At 34.8% G+C, this 13,443-nt stretch overlaps 1 protein-coding gene across 1 annotated transcript; it reads left to right on the plus strand.

Moving 5' to 3' along the window:
• Positions 1-8,502: 8,502 nt before the first annotated feature.
• Positions 8,503-10,102, plus strand: Krtap24-1 (keratin associated protein 24-1). Its single transcript, XM_020152714.2, has one exon. The coding sequence runs from the start codon at positions 8,544-8,546 to the stop codon at positions 9,294-9,296; it is 753 nt and encodes a 250-aa protein (XP_020008303.2). The 5' UTR covers positions 8,503-8,543; the 3' UTR covers positions 9,297-10,102.
• The last annotated feature ends 3,341 nt before the right edge of the window (positions 10,103-13,443 follow it).

Genomic DNA, 13,443 nt, shown 5'->3' on the forward strand with positions numbered 1-13,443 from the left:
GAGTTTGAAAGATTTAATTTATCTAGAGTGCTCAAAGTTCTTAGAAGAGATAGGGAAATGTCAGAGGCACTTTTCAAACTTATCCCAACCCTCGATGACTGCAGTCTCTTCTGTTATTTTCTACCAATAACAGAACACACACTGATGAGAAATGATCTGATGCTTTCCATAAGATCACTGTGAAACAGTGACTTTGAAAATTCCCAGTATGAAAGGTCAAACAGTTTTCTTCCATTGTCTGAAGCAAAAAAAGAATTCCAAATTCAGAGGGGCAACTTACATCTGTATTACATGTCATGTTTTTTGTAACATTTAAAAAATAAATTTAAATATTCAAAAGTTTTCTTTCCTCTTTGTTTTCTTATCTCCCTCTGTCATGCTCACATGGGTGCAGGAAATCTTCTCGTATTCCCTGATAAGCTCTGCAAGCATTTTTCAATATCTTCCTGAAGAAAAAGTGTACATCAGACTTCCAGACTCTTCAATGAACAATACAGACACAATGGGACTATTATGCAACAGGACGACACCCACCAACAGAATCATGAATAATTCTCTAAGATGCTAAGTGGATGTTTGAGATTTTTACTTTCCTCCACTTTTTCTCAACTACATCTTCTTTGATTAACTGATAATAATCTTGAGAAGAGGTATTTCTGGATCTGGAATAGAGCTGTCTCCAGAAAATAGATGTCTGTAAACACCAACTTGTATACTTGAAGACGAATCCAAAACAAGGTCAGAAATTGTTCTCCCAACTAAGCACTCTTCATCTTTCTCCCTGGAATATTAAATTGTTCTTAACATTAAAATTGCTTAATGCAATTGCATGAAGACCAAAGTCTCTTGGTAAACCATCTCAGGTGAAAACATCCATTAATTCTGGAATGATAATGCAGAAGATGATGACTGTTTGTATCATGTTTATATCATATGTTGAATATTACCAGTAGGAATTTTTGACATTTACTAATCAAAAGCAAGAATGTCCATGTAGAAATATCACATGCATTTCTTCAAGTTTTCAAAAATCAAACTCAACTGTTAAATACGAAAGGTATTTTGTTGTCAGAGTAAAACTCTTTAAAATGTACTCTACTATGCTTATATAAAATTGACTATCAAGACAAATATACAGTGAACAATATCACACAATCAGATTCTCAGCTGTGTATGAAAACTAGGGAACGGCATGATATTTTCCATCTGGCAAATTCAATGAATTTTGATACATGGAAACTGTTTTAGGATGTCGGTACTTCCTCCGAGTATTGCAACACTACAAATGATGGGAACCATCCCTAACTATGTTGTTCTTATGGGTAATGAGTAGGATAAACATCCATTGTAATGGACTCCTCTTAATCAAGCATTATTGTAGGGGGAACAGAAGCAAAGCAGACAAAGTATACAGGTGATTACATCACATATCCTTAAGCCTGATAAACAGGAACAAAATTAGGTTACAGATATATAAAAGATGCAAGCTGAACTTATTTTATGAATGAGTGTGAAGTAATCTTCAGAAGCAACAGAACAATGAACAAATGAGATTAATATAATTCAAACTGATCCAAAATATGAGGAGGAGAAGAGATTGGGTATAGAGCGGTCAAGATATTTGTGAAATTTGATCTAGTTTCATGTAGTCTTAGATATGCTGCTCTTTGCTATGTATCCAAAAACCTTACTTCAGACTCTATCATGTGTCATCCCACAACCAATATTTAGAAACCAAGCTCTTGAATTATGTGTCTAATATTTTCCAAACCATCTAACATATACATCAGTTTTTAATCAGTTTATTTTCCTTTGGAAATTGGCAACCTCTAGTTCATAGATTATGTTGAATTGTCATCTCAGCTTTTTAAAGAAATTTCATCTTTAGGTTGATAAGCTGTTTTTAGGCTGATGGATTATTGTGCTTCTAGTTCAGTTGCTGTTTTCACCTATGTCATTTTACTTTATCAAGTGCCAAGTATTTTAATTGTTAGTTCCTTCGCTAAAACATATGTATTTTTAAAAGTTCTTGATTCTATGTCATTAATATGTTCTTAATTAGGAAGGTAAGTTTTCATGTTCACCTCAGAATAAACCTGCTACAAGTATATGGGAAAACCACATCTGTTGGTTCTTTACTAACTTCAAAGAAATTAAAGTCTTTAGGTTTTGTTTAAAATATATCTTTGAAAAAAAAGAGTATCTGAAAAAAGCAGGAAAGATAGATCCATTCAAAAACCTGTTTGAGACTGTCACTCTACTTGAGTATAAAATATGCACCTGTATTTTATAACAATTAAAAGGCATTATGAATATTGTTAGCCAGAATAGACTATGCTTTGCTATGATAAAAAAACAATTCCACAATTCCAAATGTTTAAAATTATAATAGTCTATCTGTGATTTATACTCCACATTCTTTGTTCCAGCTCACAATCTTTCTTATTCAAGCACCCAGTCTTCACTATCTGGATTATCACCAGGTGAGAGAGATGGATAATAACATGAAAAGGAATCATCCACAAGAAGAAAAGCCCTGTGTGTCTTCTAAATTAGTATTAAATACAGCAAGTTACAATGCCACCCACCTTGTGGTATAAAGCACAAAGAGATTACATAAATAATAATTATGGACAAAGGAAAACACATCATTTTTTCTATTGAAATAAGCTTAAGAAGTCCTCCTCTTGCTCCACCATGGATCCTTGCCATAAAACATCATTGTTACCTGAAACCTACTTCTCTCTTATTTATGTATGTAAGTAACTAACTCAGTACTTCCATGTTCTCAGTTGGGAACTTGTTCTTTTTATGAGAAACTTCTTAAATTCCAGTAACTATAACCACTTACTTCAATATGGCGGCATACCACCATATGATCAATAACAATAATCTCTGAACACAACATGACAATTTTATAAAGATTATTATCCTAAATTTTACAAATAAGAAAATTCAAATAGGGCAAGCAACTTGCCCAAAGACCACTTAATTTGCATCCCAAAGACACTTGTTTATTTTCTATGTTGTCTGTAGTTTTCTTCATTCAGGTGATGACTCATCTGAAAGCCACTTAGAAGGTGTTAATAACTTGGTGACCATGGTTGTCAAGTTTAAAACAGTCACATCTAAACTCCAAATAAAATTATTTCCTCTCTGACACAGTTCTAGCACACCCTTTTCTACTAGGGTGTCTAACTTTAATGGTCTGTGCCCTTATGTCCTTCCTGTGTTGATGATAAGCAATACCTTCAGCTTATTCAGTTCCTCCAAGTTAGATTTCTAAGATCAAAACATAACTTACAGCAAATTATCTAGCTTGGAACTTAACCTACTCTATTTCTTTCTTTCTCTTTCCCTAATTCCATCCTTTATAACTCTTTCTTTCTGTCTCTGTCTCATTCTTTTTCTTTCTCTTTCATTCTGTACTCATTATAAAATGCAGATTTAGAGAAGATAAATGATGGTAATGAAAATAATATTTAATAACAACAAATACTATAGAAATTGTAATTATAAAAATTAACATCAAAACATCAACCACACATCTCACAGCCACCCATGCAGAAAATGTTACCATTAGCTCTGTTTGAAGATGTAGAAATTCAGTTTCCAAAGCATTTGGTAGTTAACTGAGCATCAGGGATAGGATTAGAATTCAAGAAATCTGAGTATTGCCCTCTTATTCTAAAAATTGAATATACAATCTTCCAGGAACTCCCTAATGGCACATAACACAAAAGAATATAGGTTATATCACAGAAATTATTACTAATCTGCTGTTATGCAAGTTGTTAGTCTTAACTACATAGGTTAGAATTGTTCATTATTGCCATTAAGTTTTAGAAGAGACAGCAATTATTGTAGGACTATTTGTTGCAATATCAAAGTAAATTAAGAATAACAATTTTAACTAGAATTGCTTAAATCAGAACCATAGGAAATTTGAAAGAAAAGTAATATTTGTATCTATTATGTACATTGCACTTTTTAAAGTGTTTTCATATTTATTATCTCTGCCTATAAGTCATTCCTGCAACATGCATGCTGTTAGCTCTGTTTTTTCCCTAAAGGACTGAGAATACTTTTCCAAGATTGCACTTTAATTAAGATATTTAAATGTTACTTTATAAGCGAGATTCAGAACTCATTAAGGCACAAACCTGATAGTTCCATCTCAGAATGCCTGTCATTACATATATCCTATGCTTCCATGAAAAGTTAAACATGAATCTTTGTGTTACCCAATTGGTAGTCTCTGGAAAACTGGTCAGAATACACCTAGTCATTTATGTTCTGAATGAAATGAATCCAAGCATGACCTGGAAATGTGTTACAAGTGAAGGAATATTACCATACAAAAAGCAGCAATAGGCCCTGATAAGTTTGGATAGAAGGGCAGGAGCAGGTCTTTGTTTCAAAGAACCTTTTATAAACAAAGAGCAAAGTTGGAACATCAGGGCAGTCTGTGGAATGGACTAGGGCAACTGTCAGGTTTGATTCATTTGCACATGCAATTAAGCTGGAGCGCCAGGTATTTTAATTACATGTATGGAGTGTGATCAATATTCATGTTTTAAACAAAGGGCTTTTACCTGAGGAGTAGTCATAGGTAGGGTGGAATTGCCTCAAGGTTTTCTGTCTTACAATCTTTACAATTTAAAACTGCAAAGGGTAGCACTGGACTGAGAAGAGGGGTTTATCATGAAATGTGGTATGAAAAGCCATGACTCGTGGCTCTCCTGTCAGACCAGACACCTGAATCTCTATTGCTAGGCTGTCTCATTTCTACTCAGTCATGTTAACATTTTTTAAATGCTACTTTCATTAATTTCTGTTTTCTAAATTATGACTGTGTTCACCTGCCCTGCAGTTTTTGAGAACACTAGTGTCTATTAAACCAACAATGTAGATAAGAGTGTCTACCAGTTTAGGTTACCAGGGATACATTTAATATTCATTTGACTCAGTATTTACAATTCAATTTCTATGTAAGTATGGATTTATATACATTTTGCTTATTAAATTGTGAAATCACTTTTACATCATTTAACAGCACTTTGGCAAGTGGAATTAGAACACAATTGAATATACTGTGGCAGAAAAGGAAGATAAAATTTCTTGTGACTTAAAAGGCTTGAAGATATCCAGTTATTTTCTTTAAAGGACACTTACTGTAAATTTGGCTTCTCTGATCTATGTTTACCCCAAAGGATTTTTAACCTTTGGAAAAAAATGAGAAAGAATTCCATAACTCTTTTTTAATGAGTGGAAAGAACTCTACTGGTTCATTAAAGGGAGTTTGTTTCTCAGACAATGTGAATATTTCTTTGAATTATCTAATTGCTAGAAAATGTATTCTTTGCATCTTAAAACTTACTGTGGGTACAGAGCACAAATTCCTCAAACTGCATAAAGACTATTACATTCATGCATATTTTCCTGACAGAGTGTATTCATTTCCTCTGACTGCTGTTACAAATTACTACAAACTTGTTAGCTTAAAATAATAAAAATTTATTCTCTAACAGCTCTGGAGGACAAAAGTTCAAGTTCAATTTCATTTACCGAAGTCATGGTGTCAATAGTGCTGATTCTCTCGAGTTTCTAGTGGAAAAACCATGCTTGCCTCTTCCAACTTGTAAATTGAATGCTGATATTAAAACTGGGGTTTGAACTTAGGGCTTCTGTGCTTACTAGGCAGGTGCTTTTTCACTTGAGCCAAGTTGCCAACCTGCTTTGCTTTAGTTATTTTTTCAGATAATGTCTCAAGTTTAAGTCAAGGCTGAACTGGCTCATGATCCTCCTATTTACATGTCCCACCTAACTGGGATTGCCACCATGCCCAGGTTTTTTTTCTTTTTTATTATTGGTTGAGATGGGATTTTGTGAACTTTTTGCCTGACCTGGCCTCAAACCATAATCCAACCTATCTCTAACTCTCTGGTAGCTAGTATTACAGATGTGAACTTCCACTAGCAGCTTTTTGTCTCCCTCTTATAAAGAACACTGTGATCATAAGAAGACCATCCAGATAAATCCATTTTAGTATCCTTAATTTAATCACATCTGCAAAGTCACTTCTACCCTATCAGGTGGCACTCACAGGACCCCAGTATGAAGGAGTAGACATTTTGTACAGATAGGCAGTAGCATTAATTAGTCTTCCATGTACAGTAATACTAAAAAATAGGGAAATTAATGGAACAAATGATATTTTCAGTATTTAAGTAAAACCAGATCACTGGATATGATTCTTCAGAACTTCCAGAGGATAATGCCACACAAATGACAATGGTCCTTACTTTCTACTAAAACCTGTCATCGTTTTGGCCTTGCTACTTGCTCTGTGACTGATGCTAGCTTGTCAGTGTATTCCAAAGATAGACACCAAATAGAAATCAATTCTTCAGAGGCAGAAAGTACAGAAAGCAATGGAAAAAATGAGGCTGGGAGGTGATCACTTGTGAGTAGGATACTCTCAGAGGTAAGAAAACACAAAAGCAAATGAGAGAAGTTGAGTAAACTCTGCCTTTGGAAATCTCAGTGTTTCATTGATTAGTATGCTATTAATAATAAATAAAAATATGTTGTAAAGTCTCATAGTTTGAATATTGGTTATGCAATATGATATTCTACATTATTTTGCTGGACTTACACTTGCTTGAGTATATTAATTTAAAATACCTTATTATTTAGTACTCAAATGGAAGTGGAGTATGTTGACCAACCTACTTGTTCTGCTGTTGCTATTACTTTCCTTGAGTTGGCTACAAAGAAGCCTAAAATGAAAGACTAAAAGTAATAATGGTAAAAGAGAGAGAGAGAGAGAGAGAGAGAGAGAGAGAGAGAGAGAGAGAGAGAGAGAGAGAGAGGTGGAAGAATAAAGCTGCCCTATCAACATCTGGACTTTCCTATATATCACTTAGCACATCGTAATTTTCTGGGAAGTTGGCCATCAACTGTATATATGTATCCATGGTCTCCTATTTTGCCTAGCTCAGAGCTGAAATTTTTTGCCCCAAATCCCAGGGCTCTCTATACCCAAACAATTTGCTGAAAATATAACTTCTTAATCTCAACCTTTTTCACCTGGGAGAAATTCCAGAAGGCAGCAAAATGTTCTTAATAAAGACTGTTAATTGTCACCTTACAGAATAAACATGGAGAAAACTCAGGTAATAGAGAATATCTGCAGGTCTACCTTGGCCTGCATTTAAAAATCTAGCTAAAAAGTAGAGAACAGCAAGAGAAAGCTGATTGTTTTCTTGAGGACAATGCCTTTTTAGAACTACACTGATAGCTTATCCTACCTGAAGAAGTCAGTATGTCCTCTGTCTGAACTCATCACTGTTAATAAATGCATGGCTGACTCTAATTCAATAAAGGCTATAAGTATAAATTATAGTTTATATTTTCAAGAACAAAATGTCAGTTCTTCAGTTTATATTAAAATCTTTTTAAAAAATTTCCTTTAGCCTCACCCTAAAGAGTGAGAATTGCTATTTAGTATGTACAGTGTCTGAAAGAACTATACAGGGTATTCAAATAAAACTTTAAAGAATAGTCATTTTCTTTTGTTAGTAGAGATCAAAAATAACTTCAACACAGGAATAAAATAAAATCTATGTGCAAAAGAAAGCAAATAAAGAATAACTAAAACTTATTTGGGGAGCAATGCTGTACATCTGACAGCATTTGGGCTGGGACTATGGAGTATGTGTTTTATAATCTTAAGTCAATTAAAAAGGTACAATATCGACTAACTGGATTTCTTTAATATTATATAGCGTAGAAACTTTTTAAGAGAAGGATTTCATAGAACCCTTGGTTGCTTAGTAACCACTGACCCAGTGAGACAAGTTCATTTTTAGCCTGGTATAGGTCACAAGATGCAACTGGGATGGCTGTGACTCTAACACGTGGAATTCTCCAAACACATCAGATGTGAAGTTGTCAACCTTCTACAACCTGGCCCACATAAAAGTATAGCACTTATTTGTGAAAACTGATTCTTTCTCTCAATGCATCAATGCCTTACCTTGTCTTTTGAGCAACAATACTGAGGCAGCCAAACCATCAGGCTTATTTCAGAACGTAGAATTAAGTCCTGAAGTATTATTCAGTGTCAAAGGGTGGAAAAATACAGGTCCTTGCTTTATTGGATCCTTGTTAACATTTTAATAACCATGTATCAGAAGCCCATAGATATATGAACTCTAGTTAACCGCTAATTGACAGATGAGAGTTTGCCTATTAACATTAAAATCACTATTCACCAAAGCTATGTTCTACAGACAGGGATTGATGGGTGATGGTCAAAGTGGTGTTTATGGATACTTTGAAGAGTTAAAGCAAACTTATTTTTATATGAACATAAACATGTCAGCAGCAGTGGCTAAACAACACGCTGATGAGATGTTGCTGTTATTGTCCCAGGAAGAGAGAAGGAAGAGTCTGGAGAGATTCCTGGCAATTTCCAGGGAAGATATAAAGAGTCCTCCAGCCACAGTCGCACCATACTTGTACAGCTACTACTCGGCATGCACTCAGTCTCCATGTCTCTTCTGGGCTATCCTGAGCTTTGCAGTGCTGCATCCTACAGAACTTCCTGTTACATCCCAGTGACTCCTCCTGTTGCACTTTGCTCCAATGATGTAAACACTACCTTTGAAAACTATTTACCCAGTAGCTACCAAGGCAATCTCTGGCTTCTAGACCACTGCCAAGAATCCTACTGTGAAACACCAAGCTGCGAATCTCCCAGCTGTGAGCCAAAGACCTGTACCACACGTTGTGACACCCGGAACTCCTGTGTACCTTGCAACACCGCATCTGCAGACCAAGCTGGTGAAACGACTAACATCGGACTCAGCCCCAGCTGCAGTCCAAGCACTCTGACCAAGGGGTACGTAACCAATTGCTACACTCCCCCTCGACGTGCATCCAAAGCTTGCCAGACCCTTTGCAATGGTTCCAATTGCTTTGGTCAGCTTAACTCCTTATCCAAGAATCTCCAGCCCCACACTCAATGCAGACTTGGTGGTTTTGGGTATAGAAGCTACCAAAATCTTGGCTACATCAACAATGGCTTCTCACCATCATGCTATATTGCCAGCAGCTTCCAACCTCAAAGTTATTTAATGAGAAACTGCTGGTATCCAAATTACAGGCCTATAGGCTGCCGACCAGTGAGCTATTTATCTAGAAACTTTCGGTCTCTGAATTATATACATAGTACCTTTCCACCTTTGAGGTACTTATGCAGTGGTATCAGGCCTCTGAATTGTTACTGATCGACTTATAGCATTTTCAACAGCTAAAAATTGCTCAATGAGGCAGATTCTACCAAGTTGTAAAAATCTCCAGTATTCTGCTGAATTGCTTTATGCTTCTTAAGAAATAGGTTTACCTCAAATATAGCTCCAGGGTTTATTTAACCATTGCTACTACTTCCGGCTTGATTTTTTTTTTTTCTGTTGCTCTGTTAATATTCTTTTTGTTAAAAGATGATTCTGAAGTTAGTATTATCCATAAGATTGACAATGATGGACTCACTGAAGAAACTCCACATGAAGTGCAACCATCAGCAGCTTTCTTGCTTGCCAGTGTGATTGTCACCTACTTCTTCTTGATAAAGTGGGACTTCTTGATTTAATGGCTAATTTCAACTTGCAAGTTCTTTCAAATGATTTTGCAGTTGATCAATACTTTTGGTCAACTGCCTAACTAGAATCTTGTTGAACTATTTTTTCTTTCCCTTTTGACGTATTATAAGGATGAGTAAATAGCAATGGTGAACTAGAGCTCAGAAGCAGAAGACTTCATTTCTTCCAAGCAAGCCATAGAACACAGGATTGACAGCCATTTGACTTTTGTCTCATTGCAGAAGAGAAAGCCTCAGAAGTAACTGCAGCACAAAAATTATTTGTCAAAGGGATAACAAAATATGTAGTCTTTATGATCAGTGTTAGCCTATGTTCAGGAGCCTTCTATATTCCTACTATGCTGAATTATTGCATTCTGATTCTGGAAAAAGTTCTGCCTCTTGATTAATAAAAAATTTCTATCTGGAAATAATGGCTTCCCTCATGTTTTATTTCATAGTCATTGAAGTTTTACTTATGTTCTTATAAATATGCATAGCATTATCAAAATGCTAGCTTATTACTACTTGGTTTATCATTTAAATTAAAAATATCAAGAAGAAGGACTGAGAGTGGTGGCTCACATCTATAAGCCCGGCTACTCAGGATAGAAATCAGGAGGACCAGATTCAAGGCCAATGCAGGGAAAAACTTAGCAAGCAAGACACCATCTCAACCAATAAGCCAGGCATGTTAACATCTGTGAGTCCAGCTACGTACCAGGTCATGGATACTTGGATTAAGGTCAGTGACCAGTCTGGGAGAAAAACATGAGACCATATCTACAAAATAACTAAAGCAAAAAGGCCTGGGGGTGTGATTCAAGTGTTACAACATCTGCCTAGCAAGCATTAGGCTCTGAGTTCAAACTCCACTGCCACCAAAAGACAAAGAAGAAGAAGAAGGAATAATATAAAGTCTAGGACTTTGATTTGCTTTGGTTTATTCTCTTTTTAAACACATTAAATGTATTTTTCTTAGAATGTTATTTGGGAAATTTTGAAAAATATTTATAAGATAAATAAATTTAACAAAAAGTACATGTTAATATACTTTTATTATGTATATTACCATACATAATATGTATATTAGTGACTTGATCATAGATAAGATTTGGAAAGTTGAATAGATTTAATTGAATCCCTTGAGAAGAAATCTAATTCTGATAAAGTCCTCACCCAATAAAATGGGAATACCACCATCTATCAGGGTATGAAGATCAACATGATAGATATCCTAGGTGTTTTTGGAAATAAAAAGCAAATTATGTTTAAAGGCAAATAACATCTTTTCTGAAGATGAATGGAATGGTGGGGAAGGATTGCCATTATCAATAACCAATATTTTGGAGCAATGGGTGTAGCTAGTAGTAGAACAATTGTCTTGCTCAACCTAACATGCACAAGGCCCTGAGTTTGATCTCCAGAACCTCAAAAGAGAAGTCAATGTCTAAAGCTAAAACTTACAAAACAAATTAGGCATGGTAGCTCATGCTTATAATCCCAGGTACTCTGGAGGCAGATGCATGAGGATTGCAAGTTTGAGGTCAGCCCCAGCAAAGTTACTAAGCCCCTTTCTCAAAAACAAAATATAAATTAAAAAGGCTGAAGGTGTGGCTCAAGTGGTAGAGTACAAAAGTTTCAGTGCATACAAATGGGCCTAGCATTTTATTAATCAGCCAGTAGATACCTCTTGTGTATGGGAAAGCGTCAGAAGAAATCCTAAAACACAGCTTCTGTTTGAACATGCCTGAGGCCCATCAAGTAACTTACTCCTATGTGTCATGCATCTGATTCAATTTTCAGAGAATATGTTTGCTGAATATTTCTTCTTTTTTTAAAAGAATTTGATCATTTTGGGCTTTGAATTCATATTTGCTAAGCAAGTACTCTACCACTTGAGCCACAACCCCAGCCTTGAGAGGTTCTTCTTTATGCCAGAAAAATGTAATATCCCTTATTTACATTAGCACTCACTGGACACTAAATAATGAAAATGATGGAAAAGTCCAGCGCATCATTTTAAAAGTGAGAAGGTTTGTCAATGGGAGAATGTGAAAGAAATAAACTGTGATATAGGTACACCAGTAAATATTTTACAAGTAATCAGAGTATCATAGGCAAATATGAATTAGTAAGCTAAAAGGCATATTACAAAATAAAAAAATCAAGACTTATTAAAATATGTAAGTTATGATCTCTTATATGTATAACCATACACATAAACAAACATTTCTCTGTGTAATATGTGTTTTATATAACTAATATAAAACTCTAAAAAAACATAATTTAAGTAAAAACAAGTTAGCTTTCAGGGAATTGTAGGGATGGAGGATTTGGAGACTCTGTAAGTAAGTTTTAGACAGAATTAAAAAACAAAAGAAACTAGTACTGAGAAATAAAGCTGGCCTCACCCTCTGATTTGATATGTTATGTAGTAAACAACATCCTCCATGCTACTATTAGTAAGAAGTATTGAATAGCAAAATGAAATATGCTTCAGTCCTTTACACACATTGTCTTGAAGAAGCCTTAGAATGTAAGAATTAATCTGTCTGTCTTGTTGAATTTCAATCAGGCAAAAATATATATATATATGCTTAATAAATAATGCACTAAGTCCATAACTACAGTGGAAGTTAATTTGTAGCACTCAGCTGAGGGCTTTTAAAATATGTACTAAAAATTGTACAAATGAACTTTCTTTTCCCTTAAATGTCACTGAATAGATAACCAATATTCTGCCTCACAAATAAAACATAACCATCTATTTCTCACTTTTGTAAAAAAATAAAAATCTTATTATAGATTTAAAGTATTACTTTCTATACCTATAAAAATTCTACAAATCCAAATATAAGTACAAAATATTCAAATCTTTCTTTGCTTTCACTCTCTGTTATGTACAGCAGAGAATGGAGTAAAATTAAAGACACATATATGCACTCACTGTCCTAAATGCTGTAAAAAAAAAAAAAAAAAACTCTACCATTAGGTTTACATAATGTATGATCTACTTAATGAATGATTGAAGTCTGTCATGATTTATGTACGTAGCAGTCTGGTTTTAGATGATTAAAACCAGATAATTTAGATGATTTACAAGAATATTCAAAGAGCTGATAAAGCTGCTACATTTGGTATGTTATCAAAGACTTTAATATACTGCGTACCGTTCATGTTTGCTTCTGCCTGCCATCTCAAAACCGTCTTATTGGCAGTTTCTTTTAAAAATCTCTTTCACATACTATGTTTTCTGATGAATGTACTAAATTTATACAATTTCTAAAACCAATGTAAATGCTAATAGGTTTTTAACCTTCTTTGTTCCATTGAGTTTCTTAAAGGTGTCGTTTTCCTTAAACTCTCTACAAAATGTCTTTAAAATTTCTCATCATACAGTTAAATGCTACATGTGGCTTGCCATCTACCACCCACTACCAGCACTTAATGAATGGTGTCTAATCTGACAGTTCCGTTAACTGAGTTGACACTCCTAATACCATGAGGGAATATTTTAAGATCCAGTTACTCTGTTTTTATTCATGAGCTCAAGAACTATGTGGCCTATGTAAGAGTCTCCACCTACTGCAAGCCTGATGAATTATAGTTCTTATATTACTTCAATGAGTTCACTTCAGTGAACCAGAAGGGCTGACGTGTATCTGTGTGTTGTCTCAAAGCTCATAAAATTTTTTTTGTTCTTCACTGCTCACTAGATTCACTGTGCTGTTCTTTTTGTGTGTTAGTCTGATTGATGGCTAGGACTCAACACATCACCAAACTGTCTATCTAGA

The sequence above is a fragment of the Castor canadensis genome, chromosome 5, assembly GCF_047511655.1.
Source record: "Castor canadensis chromosome 5, mCasCan1.hap1v2, whole genome shotgun sequence".
NCBI classification, from domain to species: Eukaryota; Metazoa; Chordata; class Mammalia; order Rodentia; family Castoridae; genus Castor; species Castor canadensis.

What these genes read in the sequence shown, in the direction of transcription:
- Krtap24-1 (XM_020152714.2), top strand. Translation starts at nt 8,544, where the DNA reads ATGCACTCAGTCTCCATGTCTCTTCTGGGCTATCCTGAGCTTTGCAGT.